The sequence below is a fragment of the Vombatus ursinus genome, unplaced genomic scaffold (genome assembly GCF_900497805.2).
Source record: "Vombatus ursinus unplaced genomic scaffold, bare-nosed wombat genome assembly UNPS02010769.1, whole genome shotgun sequence".
Lineage (NCBI taxonomy): Eukaryota > Metazoa > Chordata > Mammalia > Diprotodontia > Vombatidae > Vombatus > Vombatus ursinus.
The window spans coordinates 4,220,951-4,230,329 of record NW_020950547.1 but is presented as its reverse complement, the minus strand read 5'-3'; the positions used below and the strand labels follow the sequence as shown (position 1 = coordinate 4,230,329).

The 9,379-nt window shown below is 48.2% G+C and overlaps 1 protein-coding gene across 1 annotated transcript; it reads left to right on the top strand.

Moving 5' to 3' along the window:
- Window positions 1-606: 606 nt before the first annotated feature.
- Window positions 607-7,494, top strand: PA2G4 (proliferation-associated 2G4). Its single transcript, XM_027855088.1, has 13 exons — window positions 607-734; window positions 2,453-2,581; window positions 2,816-2,921; window positions 3,055-3,124; window positions 3,417-3,509; window positions 4,237-4,300; window positions 4,532-4,610; window positions 4,713-4,791; window positions 4,923-5,056; window positions 5,587-5,681; window positions 5,822-5,949; window positions 6,113-6,166; window positions 6,394-7,494. Exons 1-13 carry the CDS (start codon window positions 647-649, stop codon window positions 6,457-6,459), a joined length of 1,185 nt encoding a protein of 394 aa, XP_027710889.1. The 5' UTR covers window positions 607-646; the 3' UTR covers window positions 6,460-7,494.
- The last annotated feature ends 1,885 nt before the right edge of the window (window positions 7,495-9,379 follow it).

Here is a 9,379-nt window from a genome sequence, read left to right as displayed (position 1 = left end):
CCTCAGGGCCCCGAACCCACCCAGCCTGCCCAGCCGGCCCTACCAGCTAGCCACCGAGGAAGCTACGTCCGCCAGCGGGAGTCAGGAGCCCGGGCCTCCCTCGGGACACACCCAGCCACCCGGGCCTCGAGGCTCCTCCGTACAATGCCCCGCCCCCCCACGCGTCCCCGCCTCCTGTTCACGTGGGTTCCTGCAGTGCTGCCCTCTGGAAAGTGTAGTTTTCCTCTTAACCGAGAGGGCGGGACGCTCCCTTCTCTCTTCCTCCCACTTACCACCAGCCCCGCCTTCCCGCCGGCCGACCGACTCTTCCCAGCGTGCCCGGCGTGAGGACAGGCATGCAAGGCAAGGCCCTGCGGCCTGACTTGGCGGACGCGAGGCGGGCCGGGAGTTGTAGTCCACCTGGTGCCGTGTATCACTAGTGGCGCTCGGTGGCGGAGACTCGCTATCCCACAGTGCCCTACGCCGGAGACCGCGCGCTTGCTCGCTCGCGCCTGCCCGCCCGCCCGCTCGCTCGCTCGCGCTTTCTCGCTCGCTAGCTCTCCCTCCTCCCTCACGTACCGCGGGGGCTCCGGCCACAAGCGGCGGCGGCTGAGCAGGAGGCGACCGCGACGGCGGCGGTAGCGGCGGCGGCGGCGGCAGCGGGAAGATGTCGGGGGAAGACGAGCAGCAGGAACAGACGATCGCCGAGGACCTGGTGGTGACCAAGTACAAGATGGGGGGCGACATCGCCAACCGTGAGTGCGGCCCGGGGGGCTGAGGCGGGCGGGCTGGATCCAGCGGGGGCGAGCCTCGGGCTCCGGGGCCGCGGCCGTGGCTCGGGGCGTGCGGAGGAGCCGGGCCGGGGCCGAGCAGGGGGCCGGGGCGGTTGGGGCGCCGGGCAGTTGGCAGCGAGGGAAGGGCGCGCCCCTCTCGGGCTCCGGGGGCCTCGAGGGAAACGGCGCCGGGGCCGGGAGCTGGGCCGGTTCGGCTGGGCGGCACCGGGGCCAGGGCTCAGGCTGGCCTCTGCATCTGCCCGGGGCTCGGGGGCCGGCCCGGGCAAGTGTTGCCGAGTCCCCCATGCGGGGCGCTCCCTCCTCCTCCCCTGCCGCCGCCGCTGACACCAGCTGCCCCGCCACGTGCTTCGCTGGGGCCTTTTCTTCTCCGTGCCTCCGCCTCCCGAGAGGGGCTCCCCCGGCACGGCTCGGGCGACGGGGGCTCCCCGGTAGCTTTGGGCCACCGCAGCCTGCCCGCTGCCCTGGAGCGACGTCCCACGGCGCTTCTCTCCCCTGCCCTCCCCCAAGTCCCACGGAGCTGCCCCGGGGACGTCCCGGATTAGCTTCGATTTCCCCGGGAATTGACATCTCCCTGGGAGTGTTTTCGGAGTCCCTCCGCACTCATGCTGCGGGTTTACAAAACGCCAGGTGAAAAGCAGCTTGTTTTCCGAGCCGGGAGAAGTTTTCCCCTTGATCTGGCTTGCGGTGACTTTCCTAGCTGTTGTTCCTTTGCTGTCCCGGCTGCCGGGCAGGTGTCACAATTTCCCACTTCTCTCCAGAAATTCCTTGGACCATCTCTCAGAATTGTATCCCTTACCGCTCTCTGGAGAGCTGCAATGTCTTTTCTTTTGTCCTAGTGACTTTCAGTAGGGTGGTGGAGGTTGGTACTGTCTGTAGTACTTAATCTGGCTTGGGAAAGTCACATCTTTTTTTTTTTCTTAAATCACGATCAACCCAAATTGAGTCTGAATATATCCTAAGCTTAGAGATAGTTGCTTCTCTTAAGACTCACTTCCACATACACATTACCAGGAACTTTTTTTTAGAGTTTGGCTGTTGGAAGATTGTAGGATGAGGAAAACAATTCTCTCCTTTAAAAGTCACTGGTTCTGTTGAGTATTTAGAGTATACTGCTGCTTCTGACCCGTGTTTTCTCAGCATTTAATTTCATTCATCTTTGTCTTGAGAAGTTTGTGAGGAATGGGGAAGTTTTTGTTGAGTTTACTTACTAACACACCCCTAATTTGAGGGTATCAGGAGACAGAAGAAGAGGATATTTAACAAGGCATCAGCCTCAGTATTCAGCTCCATCTTCCCTCTGTTCTTGATGCCTATAAACAATCTTCTAGCTTGCTTTTCCTACACGTGGGTTTTCCCCTGGGATCTTTTAAAGTTCATAAACTCTGTCCTACTACATCAAAGGTACCACTTTCCTAAGGAGGGAAGGAAAAAAAAAGAGTGTGGCTGGAGTTATTCTTAAATCTGTTATATTTTGACCAGGAGTTGAGAAGGGAGTTATTTTTCTCAGGGAAAGGGGGGAACTATCTAGATTTTCCAGCAGCTTTTCTGAGATATGAGATCTAAAGGCATTACCAAGAGTGCAGGGCTCAGTATCCAGGTTAATTTTACCAAAGTTGTGCCCAATGCTTGGAAGGCTGAAGTGGTGGAACTCTAAGCAAGATACCCTTCTATCCTACCAGGAGTCCTGAGGGTGGTGGTAGAGGCATCAACTTCAGGCGCATCTGTGCTGGGTCTGTGTGAGAAGGGTGATGCCATGATCATGGAGGAGACAGGAAAGATCTTCAAGAAGGAAAAGGAGATGAAGAAAGGTAACAAGCCCCTCACTAGTTTCTCAAAATTTTCCAAATTGACTTATGTAACCATCTCTGGGATTGAAATACTTGGGAATATAGGTGGGGCATGGGACCCGAGACCTGTCCTACCCAGTTCAAAGTGGCTAAGCCTGGGTGGAGTCTCTGGTGAAGTCCCTCTTCCTATTTGGCTTAGGGGTACTAGAACTAGGGAGAAGCAGGTACTAGGGTTGACAGCCACTTTTTTTGCAGGTATTGCCTTCCCTACAAGCATCTCGGTAAATAACTGTGTCTGTCACTTCTCCCCCTTGAAGAGCGACCAGGACTACATCCTCAAGGAGGGTGACTTAGTAAAAATGTAAGTTCCTGACTAGTCAGAGGCCCTCCCTCTCCCCAGTTGTAGTGTCCAGACTGATCCCTTGAGCCCCAAGGAGGGGCATGTCTTGTGTGAAATCATGTTTCTAATAGTTTGCTCCATCTGTGTTTTTTAGTGACCTAGGAGTCCATGTGGATGGCTTCATTGCAAATGTGGCCCACAGTTTCGTGGTTGATGCATCTAAGGTGTGTGGCTTGACCTTCAGGCTCCCCTTTTTTGGTACAAGGAAGCAAGCTATGTGGGTGTGGCTGTGTTGCCAATGTTCTCCCCCACCCACACCCAAACCATTAAAATACCTAGACATCTATTTTCACTGGCAGATAAACTCAAACGTTTAAAGTACCCTTTCCCTAAGTTCCTTTTTCTGATCATTATAAAAAGGAAATAGGTACTTTTCTCCCTGCTTTCTCATTGGATGGGCATGGCAAGGGACAAGTTCAAGGAAAGGTACTGATTGCTTCTCTCTCTTATCTGAAGGGCACCCCCGTGACAGGGAAAAAAGCAGATGTGATTAAGGCAGCTCACCTGTGTGCTGAGGCAGCCCTGCGCCTGGTCAAGCCTGGAAACCAGGTAAGGGAGTAGGGTTTATACAATGGTAGGGAAGCTTGTGCCTTCTCCTCACCCTCACCAACCAACACCATGCCCCAAAATGAATTGTCTCTGACTAGCTGCCTCCTCAGGCAGGGTTTTCTAACCTCAGTTCCCTGTGGGCCTTTCTGAAACCTATTCACCACCCACCAGTTGTTTCTCTCTCTTCCCTTTTCTCTGTTTTCCTTCCTACCATCTTTATCTTTACATTGCAATCTGTTGCTTTCACTTTTCTTTCCTCTCTCTTCATTCTTCCTTTTCATGTGGCACATAGCTGAAGTAAGTGAAGACAGAAACTGCTACTTTTATCCTCCCCTCTGTGTAGCATGTAAAGCTTGATATGAATGTAGCTTTAGGATATGAGGGTGATAGGTAAGAGAATGAAAAAGTTAAGTCATTGTTCTAGGGTAGTAGTTCTCAAAGTATAGTCCAGGGACATCTGGGGGTTCCTGAGAGCCTTTTAGGGGTCTTTGGGTCAAAACTATTTTTATAATAAATGTTTTTGTTTCTAATATGGTAAATATCAAGAGATAATATCTATATTAAACAGAACTTCTTTGGGACATCCTCAGAAATTTAAGAGTGGTAAAAAAAAAAGTTTGAGAACCAATGCTGGGTAGATCCCATTTTTCCCCGGGGTGGGGGGGGTACCATTGTAACTTTGTAAGTTTCTGCCCTCTTGTCCTGATTTTGATCTTGTGCCTTCTAGAACACACAAGTTACAGATGCCTGGAACAAAGTTGCCCATTCATTTAACTGCACACCAATAGAAGGTGAGGTTGTGGGTTGAAGGGCCTGTACATCCAGAATGAATGTTCATCCAGGAGATAACACTCTGCCATCCTGGCCCAGAGCAGAGAAACCTCATTCCTGAGTTCAGGATCAGACTCCCTTTGCTGTCTGTTCTGTACAGTTTCTCTTAGAAACTGAGGGAGGCGGGTTCTGACAACTTCCTTCTTGTGGCAGCAGGTGCCAAAGGCTCACTCTCTCCCCTCTACTTATAGGTATGTTGTCCCACCAATTGAAGCAACATGTCATCGATGGAGAAAAAACCATCATTCAAAACCCCACAGACCAGCAGAAGTAAGTCCAGACCCCATGTCCTTAGCTAAATCTTTCCATGTTCCTTCCTAGTCTCCTTAACCCCAATTGTTAATCCTCTTTTTCTTCTCCTATTCTTAACAGGAAGGACCATGAAAAAGCTGAGTTTGAAGTCCATGAAGTCTATGCTGTGGACGTTCTTGTGAGCTCAGGAGAGGGCAAGGTGAGCTTCCTCTAGGAGAGAAAGGGAAGAAAGTTGTAAGGGACATGACCCCTTGCAGTGCTCACAAGGAAGTAAAGTTTGACTGGCAAAGGGCCCAACTAGGGACCTGTCTCTTGGTTATTTTCTTTTAGGCCAAAGATGCGGGACAGAGAACTACCATCTATAAGCGAGATCCTTCGAAACAGTATGGTCTGAAAATGAAAACTTCCCGTGCCTTTTTTAGCGAGGTGGAGAGGCGATTCGATGCCATGCCATTCACTCTCAGGTACTAGTCTTGGTGAGGACAAATTGGGGACTGGGAATGACTCAGAGCCCGCCTGCACACACCCCTCCTTCCTTGTATCCATGACCTGCCCAGACTTGTCTGTCCCCAAGCCAAAGGTCTAGGGAGCAGGCATACACTTAATGATGGATTCTTGAATTCAGGATAAGAGTAAAGTGTTAGGGGTTGATGCTAAGAACACACTCTTCAACTCTTTCTCTGAATCTTTATCCTCAAGGTTCAGCTCAGGTGCCACCTCTTCCCTGAAGCCTTTCCTGATCTTCCCAGTTGTCAATATACTCTTCCTCCTCAAATTATCTTGTATTTATTGTGTACCTGTTGCATTCTCCCCTCTCCCCTCCCCACGTAAGCTCTGTGAGGGCAGAACAATTTTATTGTTGTCTGTGTATACTCAGTACCCTTGTACTATCCTAGTGCCTTGTATAAATTAGGAGAATAGATATTGGTTGAATTATTGAAAGCACAGACAGGGTGGTGAGGGTGCCTAAATCACCAAATCTTCTTGAATATAGGGCATTTGAGGATGAAAAGAAAGCCCGAATGGGTGTGGTGGAATGTGCTAAACATGAGCTACTACAACCATTCAATGTTCTGTACGAGAAGGAAGGTGAGTACTGGCTCCATGGGGGATGTTACAAGCAGTAATGTGTTAAGTTCTTAACTCTTATTCCTTGACTTTGGAGTTCTCAAAATATCAGAAAACAATCACTGACTTCCACCCCCAAAACCCTTTTCCCTCTTCCACAGGTGAGTTTGTTGCCCAGTTCAAATTCACAGTACTGCTTATGCCCAATGGTCCCATGCGGATAACTAGTGGTCCCTTCGAGCCTGAGCTGTACAAGTCTGAGCTAGAGGTCCAGGATGCAGAGCTCAAGGTGAGTGGGGCGGGGAGCCTCAGGGGGCTCGAAAGGAGGGATCGAGGAGCTCTATGTCAGCTGACCAGGAAGAAGAATGAGGGAGAAAAGTTTAAGGGAATTAAGTATAAGAAATGCTGAGTTTCTCCCCTACACATCAACTGCTTTCTATCCCCTTCTCTAGGCTCTCCTTCAGAGTTCAGCCAGTCGGAAGACCCAGAAAAAGAAAAAAAAGAAGGTTAGTTATAATCCTTCTCGTAGCTGGGGTCCATAACTTTCATGTTGGTTTGCCCTTGTCAAAGAATAAATGGTTCATTGAAGGTGGGGGTGGTCAAGGGATTCAGGCTCTTGTTGGCCCTCATGTAGAGCATTGACAAGTTTGTCTCTTTATACCCTAGTCCCACCAAACTGACCCAGACACTAACCCAAACTGTTAGAGGTTTTTAGTTGTCCTTTCCATTCCAGGCCTCCAAGACTGCAGAGAATGCCACCACTGGGGAAACGGCGGAAGAGAATGAAGCAGGGGACTGAGATGGTTTCCATCTCCTTAGCCCAGTACTCCTCCCTATTTCCCCTCCTGCTACACCCTGGGCTCCACAACGAGCGGTTCATCTTTTCCACCTAGGACCGCTGGCAGAGAGGGGAACCTCTCCCCTCATCCCAATCCCTACAACCAACCCTCCTTCCAATGACTACCAGCTCCGACTGACTCTGGCCTTGGGAGGCTATGGCTCCTGGCCATCGCAGACTACTTTAAACAGAAAAAAGAAATTGAATAATAAAATCAGGAGTCAAAACCTGTCTTCAAGCCCCTCTTTCTAACTTTTTGTATTGCTCTCTGCTTGGTCAAGGTTGATGGCCCAGCTCTACAGGGAGAGGCAGATGGCTGATCTAGCTTAAGCACCACCGCCACCTCCCCTGAAATTTTTTACTCTCACCTTTCCTAGTGGTCAATATCTTACTATTTGTCTGGGGTGCCAGCCCCATTCTGCCTCTTCTTCAAGTCTTTGTCTTGCCTCAAAATGGGGTTGGGGAGGTGTCTTCCTCCATTTCTCATTTTGATTCTTATGTAGCAGAATCCTATTCAGATCTAGGCTGTCTGGCCAGGCCCCTCCCGTTTTGTAGGAGCTGGAGCCTATAATTCTGGGATTCTCTTCTGTTGTATGGATCCTCTTGTTTAAATTTTGTTTTTGCAAGGACAGGATCCACTTGTTTTCTCACAGAACTATAAAGAAATGATCCTTCTCAATTCAACTTTGTTCCTGGAATTGCCCATAGTTCCCAATCTAGAGCTGAAAGCCCCATCTGCCAGTTTGGTTCCTGTGCATGGTGCTCTAACGTCCCTCTTCTGAGAGAGAGGGCAGGAGTCAGGGGAGCAGATTGACTCTTGAGGAGGGGGCTCCTCCTTTCTGAAGCTGTTGACTTGGATTGTACAGATTCTTGGGGCTTTGTGGGTTGTTGTGGGAGGGGCAGTAAGTGGGGTCTTGGGGAGCTGGGGCTCCCACTAACTCATGGGGTTTTTAAACGCACTGAGACTGCGTCAATAAAAGAAATTGGATTTGCTGATGATTTTCTGATGTGCCATTTGTAATGCTGCTCATTTGGTGATGGGTTGGGGGGGAGGGAGTGGTCTTAGTAGAAGATGTGTCTCAAGTAAGCAAGTTCCAGTAAACTGGAACAGGTTCCCTAGGATATGATAGCTCTCCACTATCCTAATGTGAGGGCCATTTATACCATCTTAAGATGTATTCTGTCCTCTCTGGGAGTGGTGAAAGAGTAATAAAAATCCTACTAATTTCTCTGAATTAGAATTTAAGATTTGTCTGTAGGAAGTGGGAGATTTATGGTTGTTTAATTTTTCTGGAGTGGAAATGTACCTCTTGCTGAGTCCATTTGTTCAGAAATAATAGAATAACCCAATCACCCCCCCCCATTCCCCCCAGGAATGTTCTGTTATTTTTTAAAAATAAAATTGATAAGTAATATTTGTGTTCAGTGTGTGGATGGGTTTGGTTGGAGGGAGGGCAGCTGATAAATCTCTGGAAGTCCCAACATGTTTATTAATATGCCAGTATGCAAGCAACACAGTGCCTCAGGATCTTCATGCTAATCAACATTAATAGCTATGATCCGAATGAAAGTATGTATAAAATTTTTTGAGAAGCTGGGAGGGATAGCTAATTGTTGGATGACAGAATCTGGATCCAAAAAGATCTGGACAAGCTACAATAATCTGGTGACAGTCCCTCTAATAGGAATAACAAGTGCTATATTGTTTTCATCTGGTAGTTTATTTCTTAAGTATGATTGGGGAAGATGGAGGAGAAATTTGATGTACTGCACAGATCTGTTACACACAGATCTAACTTGAGGCTCATGAGTTTTTAAAAGTGAATTCCACTTCTAACATTACCCCTGTCACACGTGGGGAGTCCAATGCTGGATTAACATTTTTGGAAAGGCATTGAACTGAATTGTATCCTAAGGACTGTAACCATAATGGTGAGAAACAAGGAAACATTAATGATTGAAGAAACTAAGGATAATTAATGCGGAGAAAAATGGGAGATTGATATTTTCAAAAGACTAGGATAGCAGAAAGGATTTGGGAATGAACTGAGGTTTAAATCCTGGCAGCTAGATGGTCCAGTAGATAGGTTGCTGGACATGCAGTCAGGAAGACCTGAGTTCAAATGTGATCTCAGACACTAGTTATGTGACCCTCATTTCTAAAATGAGATGATAATTGCATCTACCTCCCAGGATTGTGAGAATAAAATAAAATAGTATTTATAAAATGCTTTGCAAACATACACACACACATATATATATAAGTGCTATCTGGTATTATTACTATCATCACTTTGCATGACCTTAAGGTCTTTCTTATCTGAGCCTCTGGGTTTTGAAGTGGAAGGAACCTTGGGGATGATTCATTTTCATCCTCTGTAAAATAAAGGATCATCTCTAAGGTTTCCTAAAGCTCTAAATTCTATGAAACCTCATGAAGGTTTCATAGGTATTGGCAGGAAATAATTAGATGTTTTGCTTGACCCTAAAGGGCTATTCTAGAAGCCACAAGTGAGTGGAAGAGGATGGAGAAAGTCATCTAAGTACAAAGAAATTCCAACACAGGTCCCCCAGCTCTTTTTAGTACACCACACTGGCTGATTCTGGGTCAAGGTATAGGGAAACTACCTAAAGACCAGAACTTTCCATCAGTGGAATGGGTAGAGATCTTCATGAATGCGTATTTGGTGGGGACACATTTGTTTTTGTTTTTCTGAGGTTTTTTGTTTTTTGGATTTTGGGGGGGGGGGCTTTTTGGCGAGGCAATCAGGATTAAGTGACTTGCCCAGTGTCACACAGCTAGTAAGTGTCAGGTGTCTGAGACTGGATTTGAATTCAGGTCCTCCTGACTCCAGGGCCAGTGCTCTATTCACTGTACCAC

Coding starts and splice junctions, on each gene's coding strand:
- PA2G4 (XM_027855088.1), top strand. CDS start 647: ATGTCGGGGGAAGACGAGCAGCAGGAACAGACGATCGCCGAGGACCTG. Junction 735..2,452: donor GGGGGGCGACATCGCCAACC/GTGAGTGCGGCC, acceptor CTATCCTACCAG/GAGTCCTGAGGGTGGTGGTA. Junction 5,950..6,112: donor TCCAGGATGCAGAGCTCAAG/GTGAGTGGGGCG, acceptor CCCCTTCTCTAG/GCTCTCCTTCAGAGTTCAGC.